This window comes from Dermacentor andersoni, chromosome 3, assembly GCF_023375885.2.
Source record: "Dermacentor andersoni chromosome 3, qqDerAnde1_hic_scaffold, whole genome shotgun sequence".
Lineage (NCBI taxonomy): Eukaryota > Metazoa > Arthropoda > Arachnida > Ixodida > Ixodidae > Dermacentor > Dermacentor andersoni.
Window position 1 is genome coordinate 165,967,416 of NC_092816.1, and position 17,064 is coordinate 165,984,479.

The 17,064-nt window shown below is 44.1% G+C and overlaps 1 protein-coding gene across 1 annotated transcript in view; it reads right to left on the reverse strand.

Annotated features, from left to right (window-relative positions):
* LOC126524507 (neprilysin-1-like) overlaps positions 1 to 17,064 on the reverse strand; it is an 80,230-nt gene that overhangs the window by 3,603 nt on the left and 59,563 nt on the right. The window contains exons 13-19 of the mRNA XM_050172808.3: positions 15,853 to 15,930; positions 15,675 to 15,784; positions 14,961 to 15,019; positions 12,690 to 12,741; positions 11,571 to 11,638; positions 10,230 to 10,360; positions 1,118 to 1,183 (exon numbers count right to left, since the gene is read on the reverse strand). Coding sequence (XP_050028765.1) covers positions 1,118 to 1,183; positions 10,230 to 10,360; positions 11,571 to 11,638; positions 12,690 to 12,741; positions 14,961 to 15,019; positions 15,675 to 15,784; positions 15,853 to 15,930 — 564 coding nt within the window. The remainder of the gene's footprint in view (positions 1 to 1,117; positions 1,184 to 10,229; positions 10,361 to 11,570; positions 11,639 to 12,689; positions 12,742 to 14,960; positions 15,020 to 15,674; positions 15,785 to 15,852; positions 15,931 to 17,064) is intronic.

Below are 17,064 nucleotides of genomic sequence, written 5' to 3' on the forward strand. Positions count from 1 at the left end.
ATGAAAAGAAAGAAGAGTACGGAAAAAACACTTAACGCCCAAATATGCCCTAAACACTGCTGATACGAAGAAAAAAGTGGTAAAGATGAAAGGTAGCAACATCTCCAATATGTAGGTAAACCATAATTCTCAGTACAGATAAAGTTCATAAGTACAAAAGTTTTGAGAATGTGGTTCCCTTGGTAATTGCTAAAACTATGAGAGCAAAATTAAGATGTTTAACAATACCGATACACAGAAACATCGGCAAGAAACTGGACCGAAGGAAGCGCCGGTGCTCACGATAACTTGTCGCACATAGATACCACTCTTCAAGTTCAACAGCTTTGCAACTAGGTTCCACTTACTTAGTGAAAACTATGGAGAACGAGAATAAGAGAGTAATATAGTGTGAAACGCAAAACTGCACAGAACGCCTTTGGACGCCATCACCGCGTTATGCCAAGATTGATAATGGCAAATCTGTACTACGGAAACCCACAAGGTGTGGAAGTTTCACTAAAGGGAGAGGCAGAACATCACAGAACATCCACCTTCCAGAATCGCTGGGGTGACCACTTAAAGATCACACCAGCCGGAAAGGCTGCTGGGAGCGTTGATAGGTTAGCAGTGGAGATAAGGGGCATCGGCATCGTTGGAATATTCGCGGGGAAAAAAAGTAGGGAGCGATGGAGATAGAATAGTAAAAGGCATAGGCAACATTATGAGATAAAGCAGAGATAGGCAGAATACGTTATTACGACAAGGTAACGCACAAGGAGCTGGTAGTGGCTAGATAGCCTCCCCCCCCTCAAGTCAAATGGGTACCATTAGCAATCATAATCATCAACGACAGCAACGGAAGAATTTTTGTTCACCCGAGCCTAGCTCGAACCTAAAAGCATAGCTCATACGGGCTTCTCGGAAAGGTTTCGCAGTTGCGGAAAAATTCGTCTCAGTCCTAATGCAATCTGTTCGGAGAAATGCGTATGAGATTTTTTTTTTGTCGTGGTGTGGTATTATATGGAAGTAGGACTGAAACCACACAAGAATCAAAGATTTGCGAGGGCTATACCTATCGCTATTGTGCTTTAAGGTTGGCTGACCTATAGAAAGAGCTACATTATATGAGACTTACCCTCAAAAGCGGCGTTATCATGGCGACGTCAATCATGTCTTCATCAACAGTTGCGTTGGCGTTCAGCTGCAAGAAATTCAATACCCAGTGAGGATGTTGTGAAAAGAAAATCGCATTATGAGCAATTGAAAATTAGGAACTGTGGTTCCTTGATGAATAAAGAGTTTGCGGTTTTTGGGCAGAATACTTATGAGCGTTGGGAAAATTGAATGACTTCCTATTTCAATTCTTTCGTTTGCACTTCGTTTGAAATCCCAGGGTATCATGACTATCGATCAGTGGTGAGTAGTGGATTAGGAATAGAATCTGAACAAACAAAAAGGTAATGTGAGGCTTGCGATGTAGCAGTAGTAAATCAGTGTTGATTTTGAATAAAATTTAAAGAAAGAACTTGCTACTCAGAGAACTATAACTGTACGGCGGTAGCTGCTAATACCACTGAGGCAAAGAGTGCAGCATAAGAAAGATGAAAACGGAATAGACGGTAAATAAGCACGCAATGTAGAAAGCGACCACATAGCTATGCCAATTATTTTTAAGCACAAAATGCTTTTAGCTCCCGTTGTCGGCGACAATCAAGAGACCTCAAGCCAAAATCCAGAATCGTTATCCGCACACTCAAAAGGAGAATGGAATGAGAACGAAACGAGAACATCCGGGCATCACTGCGATAACAAAACAAGATCATCCGGGCAACCAGTGAAAACTTAAAATGCCGTGTCTGGCCCCCAACCACTTTTAAAGGAGGGCATTAAATGCGCTTCTTACACGCCAAACAAGTTAGAAAAATATTGCTCCTATTACTTCCTAATGTTTGTTCACAATATCACTCAAGCTGTGACTTCTAGTAAACTGAAATTTACTGTGTCATTTCCAGTAGCTAGGTTCGAAAGGGAGATACAGGGCACTATAAACTTGTTTGTGATCTTTTGACGCTGAGACAGGGTGTCTGTGCCCTTTTCAATGCCTGCGATCCGTTAGTTCCGCGGCGCAGGTTTTACGCCTCCTCGACAGATGGCGCCACACTGCGTGACCAGGCTAGCAGCGTCCGGTGCGCCGCGGATGGTTGTTTGGCCGAAAAGAGACTTTCAACGAGGTTCAGTTCTAAACAGGTTCTTTTCGGCTCAGCAAGCTTTCAGGCCTGCGTCGCGTCGTGGTCGCATACGCTTCTGCATCGTTCTTCGTTTCAATGAGGTAAACGTCACAAATGCTGAAAGCGAGCAGTGAAGCCAAATGAAGGGAGAAGTAGGAAGCCTTTTCCGGAAACCAATCGCTTAGCGAGTTATACGCCAGAGCAAAAGACTGCTGATCTATGCCAACAACGCCAGGATTATGCGGTCGTTCACGAAGGTGACAACACTGTCACGGACTGGGGCCACATACCGAAGACCGCACATTTGCAACCGGCCACTTCGACGCGACAAGAAGAAAAAGTAGCGACAGACGCTGAGCACGCTGCACTGTCGGAAGATGAAAAGCGGTTGAAGACAGCGGCACCACTAGTAGCAAAAGAGGCCATATCGACGCAATTGTTCCCTGTTACTGTCTAATAAAATGCGTCCATATGGAGTAGTCCAGATTATCCTGTGGTATGTCTTTGCGAACATGCACTACACTCATTTTGAGATTGCGGATATATCATCGCCAGCTAATCTGCTTTTCTGGTAGCCATTTCATGTATACATCTACTCTCGATTATGGGAGAGCCAACATTTTTTTTATGCGAAAGCATCAAATGACTCATTGAGCGAAAAGCTGGCGTGTGTGGCAGCGAAACAGCACCTAAATACACGCTTCTCTCATGAGCTGCACCGACTCAGCGCGCCTCAGTCGGTGCAGCCCGTGGCGCAGATCAGCGTGTTCATCACTACTGCAACAAATGCCGCATCTGCTTCCATAGCTTTGATGCGCGCCAAGAAAACTAATCCATTCGGTGCTCTTCAATGCGATACAATGGCAACGTTTGCTTCCCGCAAATAGACCAATGATATGATTACGCCCCGCGACCGATCAACTTAAATTCAGTAAAAATGCGGACACGTTGTAGAAATTTGCTCTTACGAAGATATTGAAGTCAAATCTGCATTTCACATTTCAACAGAAACTGTAACCAACCGAACCAGCTAGAGAAGCACCACTGTTCTCCGAAAAACTGACCTCTCTTGAAGCCACCATGAGTTTTCGTTCACCAATAGGCCCGAGTGACCCTCATCGTACCGTTCGCTTTGTGGCTCAAAGCAGGCCTTTCCTGAGACTTCTTCGAGAGGCTGCTTTCATCAAACCGCTATTTGATTGCAGACTACTAATAAAAATTCATAGTTATCAGTGCAAGCTATGGCGTCGTATGAGACGGTTGTGGGATTGTTCCCCACCTGCGGCAAGTTGTATTTCATCCACTTTCATTTCCATTCATTTATAGTTTCTTTTTTATTTCATTCACTAATTACAAATACATTCCCCAATGTTGTCCTTGGTGTCAGTGTTTGTTGGCTTCCTGTGATATGAATAATAAAAAATCGGGCCAATCGGTTAACCCCCTTTCTTCTCGTTTATTACATAACGAGAGGCTTGAATCTGGCAACATTGATGCCTTCAGGTAGCATGTGTGTGTTCATTGACCGGTTGCCTTCACCCGAAAAGATCATGTTCTCGTGACACCTGCGGCAGAAGGATGTTCCACATCCGCCGCCAAGTGTTGTGAGTCGTGGCGCTGGCTAATACTCCCAGGGTTCTACTGGGAAACAAATACCAAAGAAAGTGGATGGGAAAACGACGCCGCGGTAGCTCAATTGGTAGAGCGTCGCACGCGTAATGCGAAGGTTGTGGGATTGATCCCCATCTGCAGGAAGTAGTTTTTTCATCCACTTTCATTTCCATTAATTTATTGTTTCTTTATTTCATTTATTAAGTACAAATACTTTCCCCTATGTTGTCCTTGTTGGCAGTGTTTGTTGGCTTCTTATGATATGAAGTCGTACTTGTGCGTAAGTCTAAAAGCATTTTCGGCTTTGTCCTCTTGTACTCACGTCTACTTTGATATTGTTTCGTGTATTTAATGCAGTGAATGATGTACACATGGGGTACTTCGCGGACGTAATGGAGAATGTACGCCCAGTAGCCCACTTCGATGGTAATGTGTGCCAGTGCAGCTTAGGGCTCATTGTTCCAATGAAAGATGCAGTCGCTGTTGTGTTCAATATAATATAGATCGACGGTTAGAGCAGAACGTGGATAAAGCATACAAAGATTGGTTTTTATTAATGCCAAAATCTTCGAAAATTATGACGCAGAAACCTGGACAGCAATGATCGCAACTCAGCCCTTTTCTCAGCGTCGTTGTAAAATCTCCAATTGGTTCGCCTGGCACATGGGCTGGATACCAATCCACAACTTTATTTTTTTGCTTTCGATTCCTTTTCCATTCACTTGGGCGCATCTGACAAAGCAAGATGTCAGCAAGTCGTGCGTCCTCATGGCTATCACCAAGCCGCACGTACCGGACCGCGAGTTACGGGCTTACTTTTCTTTTTTAATTAAGTTTATTTCACTGTTCTTACATGCTTTACAGAGCACACGTAAAAACAGGGGGTAAACGTAGTGCAGAAAAAGCGCAGTAACCATACCGTACTTATACACACGACCCCGTGGTGCTATAAATCTAAATGTCAAGCGGCAGCGAAGACGCGCTGTTGCTGGCATTTGCCTTCACCAGATCTAAGTAGCGAAAAGGGTTTCGCCCCTTATAGAAACTGTTGCAAGAAAAATAAAAAAAAGATGAAAGAAAACAGCACCTTGCCCGTCGAAGTGCGCTACGGCTCATTCATTGTCCCGGTTGTTTGCGCGGGATTCCATCTAGCACATTTGATGGCGGGAAGGCAAGCGTGGATGATGAGCAGCTCTGTACGTATTCAAACCACTGTACTCTGAAGGTGGCGCGGAGCTGCGCGGAATACGGTTGCGGAAGAGTGTTGCCCTTATGGATCCGCCCGTCTGCCGAATCTTTGAGGCTACAAGCTGCATTGTTCGCAGATACGTCCGAAGCAGTTTTCGACGCTTCGTTAAGTGAAATGGGCCGATGCGTTTCGTGGACGCTATAGAAACGAAATTTGCGAAACTGGTGTCATCCTGAAAATTCGTGCTAAATGGATACGCCTTGCGAATGCACCGGCTAAAGTTCATATGCTAGAATATGTACCGCAATGTAAATGGTTGAAACGTAATCATTTGGATGTTGTTTATTAGTCTATTACGTATTTTAATTTATCGTGCCGCTAGTATCCGCATCTTGGAGTAATCGATCTCAAGGACTAGAAGGTCACAAACCTCTAAACGCCGGAGCAAATCAAATGACTCCCTTATTGTCTCGCAATAAATTCATTATCAATACTGACTTTGAAATTGTACGCCATGCAGCATACGCTTATCCATGCCTATGTTGGCGTACACCGTCTTTTGGAACTTTTTTCAAATAAACACCACCGCTAACGGGCGAAAATGCCACGTGACCGCACTAAACGAAATACGCGGGGGCAATGGCGGAAGAGCGCAAGGATGATGAGGACAGCGGTTAGATGTAAGAATGGCGCCACCTTGTAACTATCACGCTTCCTGCCGGCAGCCTTGCACGCAGCAACAGCGCAATAATTTCATCCCCAAAGTGCAGAGAATGTACCGCACCTTTGGAGCAAGTGCTTGAATGCATCTGCCACAACACCGCTTGGAAGAGCAACTTTTTTGCAAGTCTATCTGCTGGCCTGTGGGGCCGGAAAGCACGCCGATATCAGAGGTATGTGGTGACGCCAACCTTCATAATTGCGTAGCGCTGTTTTTATGCCGCAGCCTCAATGCACCGGCTCCATCGATTTTATCCGTAGATACATTCACTCGGATGGGCGGCTGAACAGTCGAGTACTTCGGCTTGGTCAATACCTATTTTCAAGAGTAGCACTTCAAGACTGAGCTTTGAAAATCTTTGTTGATTGTTTGTACCTTTACTGGCAACGTTGCAGCCCAATGGTCAAATGTCCAGGCGAACAGCGAAAAGGTAATGATTCTGTGAGTACAGCCTAACTCCCTCGATGTTGTCATGTTATGACTCTGAAATAAACCTTTCTCTTATAGTGTTACACAACTTTTTGAGTTGCAAAAACACGTAAGTGTATCCGTTACACATAGAATACAATGGGGTCGCTGTGGTCGGGTAGCAAATTAGAGTTATACTTGAAGTGCATGATGCATTGCTTGATTTACAGGTTGCTGAGCAATTGAGAAAAGTTTCGTAGGAAGATACTTTGTTTCCTTTCCATATTGCTCAGCCATTGAGAGAGTTTCTTTAAAGAGACACTCAGTTGATACATTTTGGTGCAAAGGAAATCAACAGTGCGACAAAGCACTGTGAAAAAATGAAGACAACATGGCGCGGCACCAGAAAACAAAGAATCGCTTTTCAGTTCTTCTTGTCCAACACACACAAGACCGAAAAGGAGAGATCAGCGGGAGAGAACAACTTCCTTAAAAATGTTTGACAAGTGCAGGGAGCTCATGAATGCGTCTATGCGCATCCAGATCAGCTTGTATCTCGCAAAATGTGTATATGCTGTGTCAGGATTTCAGTTTGATTTGCACCAAAGCGTTCAATAAAGAGGTGCTGAAACTTTTATTGAACATAGTAGGGAAACGTTTCCGATCTTTAGACCAGGCTCCTGCGAACATGTCAGGCAAATATTATTGCACCGCATGACACAGATAAATTAATATCTCGTGTCAAAAACAGTGAAAAATTGCTTGCTCTCTCCTTCGCAGTGTCGTCAGCAGCTAGGGCACGAGCAGTAATGGCGGATTCTCAGCCATGCTAAAATTCCTAATCTTTAGTTATGTAAATTAAATATATATATATATATATATATATATATATAATCTTTAGTTATGTAAATTAAATATATATATATATATATATATATATTTAATTTACATAACTAAAGATTAGGAATTTTAGCATGGCTGAGAATCCGCCATTACTGCTCGTGCCCTAGCTGCTGACGACACTGCGAAGGAGAGAGCAAGCAATTTTTCACTGTTTTTGACACGAGATATTAATTTATCTGTGTCATGCGGTGCAATAATATTTGCCTGACATGTTCGCAGGAGCCTGGTCTAAAGATCGGAAACGTTTCCCTACTATGTTCAATAAAAGTTTCAGCACCTCTTTATTGAACGCTTTGGTGCAAATCAAACTGAAATCCTGACACAGCATATACACATTTTGCGAGATACAAGCTGATCTGGATGCGCATAGACGCATTCATGAGCTCCCTGCACTTGTCAAACATTTTTAAGGAAGTTGTTCTCTCCCGCTGATCTCTCCTTTTCGGTCTTGTGTGTGTTGGACAAGAAGAACTGAAAAGCGATTCTTTGTTTTCTGGTGTATATATATATATATATATATATGTCCGCGATCTCAATATGGCCCCAAAAATATCTTTGCGCTTCCTGTCTACGCACGACAGTAGAGCGAGGTGTCCCTGCTGCACCTAGCCTCAGAGATGGCACCTGCACGCTGCACAGCATAGATGCCGCGGCAACCGGTGGCGCGACGAGCCTTCTGGTCGACGACACGCTCTGAAAACCACGCGCTATGATTGGTCTGTGTGATGCCTGCATCCTTCGTCTAAATCACGACGTGGTAATATATATAAAAATTAAATTGTGGGGTTTTACGTGCCAAAACCACTTTCTGATTATGAGGCACGCCGTAGTGGAGGACTCCGGAAATTTCGACCACCTGGGGTTCTTTAACGTGCACCCAAATCTGAACACACGGGTGTTTTCGCATTTCGGCGCCATCGAAATGCGGCAGCCGCGGCCGGGATTTGATCGCGCGACCTTTTGCTCAGCAGCCTAACACCATAGCTACTGAGCAACCACGGCGGGTGTGTATATATATATATATATATATATATATATATATATATATATATATATATATATATATATATATATATATACATATATATATATATATGCTACTACGGTGCAATTTACTATAAGGATGCAGTAGTTGCCTGGGTAACGCGACTATCAGAACAGTAGAGGCACTGACAACGGTTAAGGCCTACAATTCAACTAGAACCACGGCAAGAACAAGGGCACCTATGTTTATGGCAATTCAACAGAATACAAAATACAAGAATGTGCAAGAATCCTGCCAGAAAGGTTTTCCGAATTCTTCAAGTTTAAGCTGTTTATTTATCACATCGACTCTCGGCTTTCTCTCTTTTGTATCTGTTAGCGAGCTCGAAGCTAGCCTGGGTAGGGGTGCCAAATCTCCAAGGGACGTAGTCGGGAAGGGTGAAGGGGCGGGCGAGGGGACTAAGGGACCTGGGTAGCTTCGAGCTTGCTAGCGGATACAAAATAAGAGAGAAAGCTGAGAATCGGAGAATCGGCGAATTCGGAAAGCTTTTCTGGCAGGATATTTGTGAGTTGACGTCTTTTCATACTGAGGTCATTCTATCATTAGTTAGTTTAGTATTTCAGGGCCCTTTTAATATGTCCTGTCATCGTTGTGATATGCATTGCACAAACGGCCACTGACGTTCGATGTCGAGTTATCTGCAATGTGCGATGGTAGCTATTGGCACTATAGATGGAGCATTTAGAGAAAAAAAAAGAACGCTTTTCTCCTTTCGACGAAATAATATTCTGGGTATTACTTGCCAGAACCACGATCTAACTAAAGGACAGGAACTGGAAAGTACAGAAATGTGGGATAATTTTGAGCATACGGGTTACCGTACCTTTGACCCTATGCATGGTGTACAAGCCGATCTCACGTGCCGCCCCTATCAAAATGGGCATCCATCCCGGTAGTCCTCGAACTGCTGTGAATGAGCTCACCAGTTGAATGCTGGCCACATTTCTTTGGAGGCGAATTGCAAGATCACTCGTGCCCTTACATACAGGTGCACTATAATTCGGCCGATCCCGGCCGCCGCAGCCGGAATAGGGCGCGCGACTTCGAGATAAGCAGCGCGGTCTGCCATGCATTGACTAGTCACTGACATACCAAGCCGTGTTTTTCGTTTCAATAAATACTTGAATGTCCTGAGCCCTTTTAATATTTTGCAAACTGAGTCGAGCTGTCTCTGAAGCTCCAGTGCACTTCTGCAAAATACGTCATTATAGGCTAACATATATATTTCTATGCACTTAAGCTTGGGATACTTCAAGGACGCCGACGCGTTTTAAATATATTAAGGGAGTTTAGCCGCGTTGCTTTATTTTGTGAAGACGCATGGCGACGAAAGATGTCAAGTGCGCCAAATCAATTCTCCTTTAAAATTTGATTTCGTTTTTTTTTTTTTGCATAGTAGCGAAAATGCGACAGTGCGCATCAATTGATTCGACGAGAACCAAGAGGACAGATATCACACAAAATGGCTGAAAAAACTATATACAAGCTGAAAGATTAGCCTGCACTTAATATATTTGCATTGTTCTCGCCCTACGTTCGATCGTGTGCTTCGCTGTAACCCAGGCGTTATTTTGTCTCAATCTGTCACTTACAGCGCATACATAGACGAGGGACAAAAAAGGACAACGAAGGCAAGCGCTGACTTCCAACTGATTTTTATTATGAGGAACATACATATAAATACTGGGACACCAAGACAAAAGCGCCCCCTACAAAACAACAGCCCGACATGAGTATACATTCAAAATTCATGACCTAAGAACAACGAGAGCGCATGTGCGACCTCACAAAAACCCGTTCTTTGTCAGTTAATGCAATGTAATGTCGGGTTGTTGTTTTCTAGGGGGCGCTTTTGTCTTGGTGTCCCAGTATATATATGTACGTTTCTCATGATAAAAATCAATTGGAAGTCAGCGCTTGTCTTCGTCGTTCTTTTTTGTTCCTCGTCTATGTATGCGCTGTAAGTGACGATTGATACCATGGAATACCAACTAGCCCGTACCCAAACCTTGCTTCAGTTATTTTGTCATAGTTGGCGCTCGCGCCACAAATTGTCGAATTCATCATCATCATCATCATCACTGCAACCAAAGTGCTACAATCGATCAAATAGCTGCACTGCCGTGCTGCATCGGCTCTTACCTTGAGGCGGCTCTCAGCGACCCGCTTGCTGGTGTACTGTTTGAAGACGCACTGCTTGTTCGCCATGAGCCTCTGCCGGGTGTAGTAGCCCATCCAGTCCTCGCGCGAGTGCTCCGAGTCGATGTAGCCGCCTGGGTGAAGAGATACATGGGATACAGTAACAAAAATTAAAAAAGAAAGTAAACGAAGGAAACTTTATTCGTGACCTTTTCTGGGTCGCATCGCCGCATACTTGAGATTATATCAGCATGGTTTCTCCCACAGAAGCCAAGAAATTTATTACATCTCTGAGGCGCCGAATTAAAACTCAGACGCTGACCGCAATATCTTTTCTCCAAAACGCAAGAATACTAAGGAATCGGTTCCATTCTGTCAAAGTTACACTACCGTTGCATATTTTTACACCAAGAAGAGTGAATTTTCATGCCAGTAATGAAAAGAATCTCCTTAAATGACCACAATACAAGCTTGCCACCGAAGAGTCGATCACAGCGACAATGCCACGAAAGAAAGGAATAGGGGTGAGCTGTTACCCAACAATGTCAAATATATTTCTGAAGAAAGCATACTCCAGGCAAGAGACATCCACGGCATGCAATAACTACCAACAATCTGAGATAAAGGTTCAAGTGACACATGGTGGCAATGTCCTAAATTCCAGAATATGGTTATGCCTTAAAGTGAAAATCAAAGTCCTAACCGGCACTGTGTGCTGGCTCTGGCGTCACAGCGCGTATACGTAGTTTTCTGTGTTCCGACTCGAAGCTACCATGTGGAGCGGTGGGTTCACTGCTCTGCCTTAGGTGGCCGGAGCTTGTTCGACACCATTTATAACGCCGCTCAGTGGGTATTCGCTCAAAGCGTCTTATAGTTGTTCCTTGTTATTTTTCCTGACGCATAGTTAAAATGACGCTTGAGTAGCGTTTGTGTTGCACACGGTGGCTATAGAGCCCTAAGTTGCGCAAAACCTGAGCATAAGAGCTTGAAATCTTGAAGTACCCTCTACGAAAGGCTAAATGGGTACTCGTTTTACTTCCGGTCTCAAACGGCACAAGAACGCGTAGCTGTTCAGTGACATTTTGTGCCGTTTACCCTATATCCACAACTCAGTGACGGAATGGTTGGCTGGAGGTAGGGTCTGAATAATGTGAATTCAGTGACTCTCGGTGAGAGGGCTTTATCTTAAATTTAAATAGCGAAATGAAACGCGATGTTTCAGTTTTCTACAACGGTGTAATAACCCTCAGTAGAAGAAAAACGCAGGTGAACCTGTCTGCGCAGACGTTTCAGGAACTATAGCGACACACTTTCCGTTAGTTGACAAGCGCAAGACTCGCTCACCTCGTTCATCAATGGCTTTCAGGAGGTTTCTGCCAATTCTGTAGCCGCTCTTCACCAAGTCTAGGAGCCTGAAAAAGAAAAAAAGAGAAAACAAACCGAGACTCAATGCACGAGCCGATATTGAAGGTTTAATGGGAGTGGCGTGAAAGTGAAGAAAACATTAACAAAACAAACATTTAAAAAATGCACAGGAAGATGTAAGGAAAAGAGATATTGACTGTAGCAATGCAAATTAAAGTCATTTGGATAACAATGCATCTGTCTGTAATTCTTACGAAGACCTCGTTATTTGCCTAGTTGATACTTGCGGCGAGACATAATTGCCGCCAGAAGTACGCGCGCAAACCACTCACGCGAAATAAGACAATCCCCGTCGACATGGACGGCAGCTAATTCCAACTGCTGAATTTCGGGTACATAGGTAAAAATAAATATACGCATCTTCGAAAGCCATTTAGTTCGTCTGCGCTATTCGTCAGCCTTGCTCAACCAACTTTACGATACACGAGGACACTGAAAGAGTTCACATGTAAGTCCCAGGGTCAGAAAAGCGAAATGTTCGAAGGTTGTCGCTAGCATTATTGTCGAAATTATTGACATGAAATATGACACCAATTGGACCAAAGATAATAATACTGGTTGGCATACTACATGTTATTCGGTTTAATGTTGCAATGTAACGCACCTTAGCGGTAATAAATTGGACTTTGGGGTCAGCGGTTCAGCTACTAATGTTTTACTATTAGGACCACGACGAAATGGAGTTTTACAAATATTTGTGAGGATCTTATTCGGTAACATCGATTATTCACGGTAAGGCACGGGACTCACAATCGCGGCTTTCAGGTAAGTTGCGCTTGAAAATAACATTATGAAATACTTCTTTAGTGCCATAGTTCGCCTCGTGAAAAAAATACCACATGTGGGTTTCCCAGTCTGGTTAAGCATAACAGAGGGATTATATGTCATGTCCGATGCAACAATTTTTCACGAAGTAGGTTTTACAGCGTGCTAACATATCTCAGTATCGGTGACTGCATAAGCAGGTGGCCATTTGTCATAAATTGCCGGCGACTAACAGCGTTCTCAAAGGTTATTGGACAAGGAAGATTTGCTTACAGATTCTTGTCTCTTGCGTACATAGGGCCGTGGAACGCGCCGTGGGAGATGTCTGAAATACAGGGAAGAGGTTCTGTTGCAACCAGCAAGAATCCAAAGTCAAATCATACGGTAAAAATTCTTCTCTGTCGAATGGGTTTAGCATGCTCATCGAGCTCCGTGTAAGGGGATGTCGGAGGTGGGAATTAACGTCAGACGCACTTTTAACTTCTGAGATTCGCGTACGTCCGACGTACCTTTAGACGCAGCGTAAAGCCATCCGATCAGTCGTAAATCTCACAGGTTCAGTGATTCCTTCGCGACTATCACACGATTTCCTATCTTACTGTTGCGGCAAAAAGGCTACAAGCGCACTAGCAACATCGAAGGAGCACGAATAAACCTTGCGGATTATCAAATCACACACACACACACACACACACACACACACACACACACACACACACACACACACACACACACACACACACACACACACACACACACACACACACACACACACACACACACACACACACACACACACACACACACACACACACACGCACACGCACACACACACGCACACACACACGCACACACAAACACACACACACACAAACACACACACGACCTGAAACCGCAATGCCGGCAGGGCTAGGGACAAACGCATATAAAACCAGCAAATAAGCTTCTCCGTACTACAAGATATTCAAGGAGCAAAAGCCCTCAGATTTACTCTGTAGCACCTGCTTGTACTCGCGCCTGCGCACAAGCGACTGGTGATTCCTGAAATCAGGCACTCGTCTGCTCGACCGCTGTTATTCGCTTCACTATTCGATAATTGTTATTCTACTGTGACGACCTGCTATTTTTTAACACGAAAGTGTTTTATGGCGGTGTCCGCGATCAACTTCCTGTAATGGATGTGACGTCAGTTCGAACGCTTAAAATACACTCTCTTGACAGGGATGGCGTCGCCATCTAGGAGCTGTGAAGTACTGCATCATGACAATAACGAGCGCCGATAGTCAGCTCCTTTTGATAGTCTCCACGCAGTGGAGGCTCCAACACGGTGTATCCTGGTGTAGGCCGTGTAGGCCTTCTGCTCAGGTGACGACGCAGTTTCCGCCCATGTTGTATTTCGCGTCGAATGAGCCTGTGACGCCTCGTCGCCTACGGAGTGCAGCTTCAACATGCACCAGCTCTATTTACACGCCGCCAACTTATTCGCTTGCGATGGCACCAGCTAAGAGAACTGTTGCGCTAAGCGGCGCAGAAAGGCAGCGACATGTGGCGGGCGAATCTCGCTTTGGTCCGTCGAGACACACGCCAGCGTGATGCGCAACGCCTTCGCGCGTTTGTGGCGCGCGCTGTTGACTCTGCCACTCACATTTCTGAAGCTGAGCACGTCGCAACTCAACTGGCTGCCCAAGGCGCTACAGAGCCGGACCAAAGTGCTCGTACCTTCGCCGAAAAGATTCGGTAGCAGGACGCCGCGCACTAAACAAACCTGCAACGTGGTCGCCGATCTGCAAATCGTGCGCCTTTCGCTGCAGCGTAACATGAATTCACGAAGCGATTCGCTAACAACCCGTTCGGTTTCCCTTGTACGGTTTGCAAACGCATGTGGTTTATGGCGGATTTGGGCAGAGCTCCGGCGCGTGCATTGCAGTGTCTCCGGGGGATGTTTCCCTGCCGCGAGTCGTTCACTTTCGTGCTCTACTGATTCTTATGACAGAGGGATCAACCATATTTTGCATATAGTCACAGTCTGTTTTAATTACTAAAAACCAACCTAACCTAACGTCATCCGAGTCTAAGCACTGATTAAAACAAGGCGAGTTTCACAGGGTGGACTAACTTGGGAACAAAAGATGAGACCCCACTAATATATATATATATATATATATACAAAATGAACGATAGCTGAGACAGTAATGCATTTGCAAAAAAAGAATATCAAGCAACGGCGCAGAACAATTCTTCGAAGATAATTGAATGAAACCTGTTCTTTCTTGGCCTCGCTAAGCTGTTCTCAGACGACATCGAGCGTATTTTGTGTCCCTTATGAGACTATTATTTATCCGAAGCGGGATGTTCTTGTCTGTTGCAGTCATCGGAGGAAATGGGAAATGGAGCCGCGATTCTGTTTACAGTAGTATAGGGTGCACTTTTCTGCTACGTTTTTCTCACGCATTGAGCAAGAAAGCTCCGTGAGAGTGCTGCTCGTCTGGCACTTTCATGGAAAATGCATTCTATCATCCTGACTGATCTACGATTTGCACTTACACAAAGAATTTAGGTCGTAGTGGTACGTGCTGTAGATGTCGAAGATAGACCCTGTGTACCTGTAACATACGTAGAAGCTAACATAAGCAAAGCTGACACGCAAAACATAAGAACAAACGCAGATATACGCACAAAGAACAATTACAACACACGATCATTCTCGCTGCATGCAACTGTCTTCGTTTTTTTTTTTTTTTTGCTTAGGTCCTACACCATTGTTTAAGTTTATGTGATTAAGCTTTGTTTTCGTTCCAGACCTCTACACAGAAGACTGACAAATAACAAAGGGCCGAAGTAACGCAAAATATTTTTTTTTCTTTTTCATTGATAAGTGTGACAGAAAACGTCACCAGGCGAGATTCCATCTTGCCTTCAGACCTACCGAGTATATTTTTTTACACTTGAAAGATGACACTTGAGTGTTGGATGCTACTGTTGCCGCTTCGAAGTAGCGCACGATGTCTTGTAAAGTTATTCAATGTTGATTAGTGCGTACCATTGGAGCATTCGTAAACCATTATGCACTTAGGCAGGCACGGAAGAGATCTCTCCTCCTGCTACCTGGCACTTTGTGTAACTGCGATTTAAGCACTTCCGATATATTTTGCGTCGAGGATGTCTATGCACATGTAACCATGAATAATACATGCACCCATTATTAGATGCAAGCGTAAGCCAGATATGTAAGGACCAGGGTAGGCAAATGCCACTTACGCAATATCAAGTTCTCGGCCATTTTTCGCCACAGAGAAGTAGTTGTTCCAGTAATGTTTTGTCATCTGGTAGATCCCTGGCACCGGAGCGTTGACATTTATTTTTGTTTCCTGTAAGGTTTTGAAGCATCGTGAATAGAAAAACCACCCCCGTTCACTGAGCACAATGAGCCCGTTACCTGGCCGCCGTAGAGCTTCAGGAGGGGGTCTGTCATGGTGGCGTTAATGAAAAACAGCTGCAGCCGCACGTCCTTCAGCTGGAAGAGCCAACAAACAGAGATGGACTTGCCATGATTTTTGGTTCATCTAACTTAGCTAATTAAACCTAGCATACACTTAGCTACAAAAAGTGATAGTGTCTGCAACGAATATATCGACCAGAGAAAGCCAGAAATTATTATGTCTTAACGACGACCCGCAACCACAATTATCCGTTTTAAATTTATTTTTAACACTCTGAGAGCACTTCATAATAACTTCGTACAGTAATGCAGGGATAGATGTAGTTGTCACTTCTTGTACACTTCTTGTATAAAGCTTAGTACATCACCCTAAAGTGATGCACTATTGTTTTTGTTGTCCAAATGCTTACTTACACCATGAATAGCACTTGCACATGAGCGAAACTGACTGACACCTCAATAGCGCATCCTCTGAGAAATATGCCGATGGATTCCATAAAGTAACATGATGTGATCGTAAGCATTTTTTTTTTTTTGCGCGCAACTACAAGAAATTCACATTATAATGCATTTTATGGCGAAAGAAATGCATCTGGTGTCGCTGATTTTATGCGAGTTTCTTACGAGTGAATCTGTGGTGCTACATCGTCATTCCGCTTTCGGCTCTTTCCTTTGGAAAGTGGCGCCCTCCCCGGAGAATACTTCTGACTTAAAGCAGGCAGTAGCATCGGGCATCTCATAATCTACGAGGTGGGTTGCGCTGATAATGAGAATGCTCCTGCAAGAGCCAGCGATTGCCATTTCAATAATTTTTTGTTTTTGTTGTTTTTCTTCTCGCAATCCAGATTTTCTGTGCAGCGCAGTTTATTTTTCTCTTATTTTTCTTTTTTTAGGGAGGGGACCTTAAGCTCAACATTCTAACGTTTCTAGGAACTTTTTTATCAACCAGTTCTAGAATGCAATACCAACTCGCCCAATCCTCAACCCTACAGCTAAATGCCTAAGAAATAACTTCAGGTGGTCTGAAACCTCTCTCCCGTTAAGTCTTTACCGTGAACTACTGCGAATGGACATTGAGCAGGGGCTGCGATGATAAATTCGAAACATTTTGGGCGTAACATTTTCCTGGCCCGTTGGACGAGGAGCACTTCATGGGTAATTTGGTAAATACTTTTTTTTGGTGGCATGAGCATCGTGTGATACTTTTCT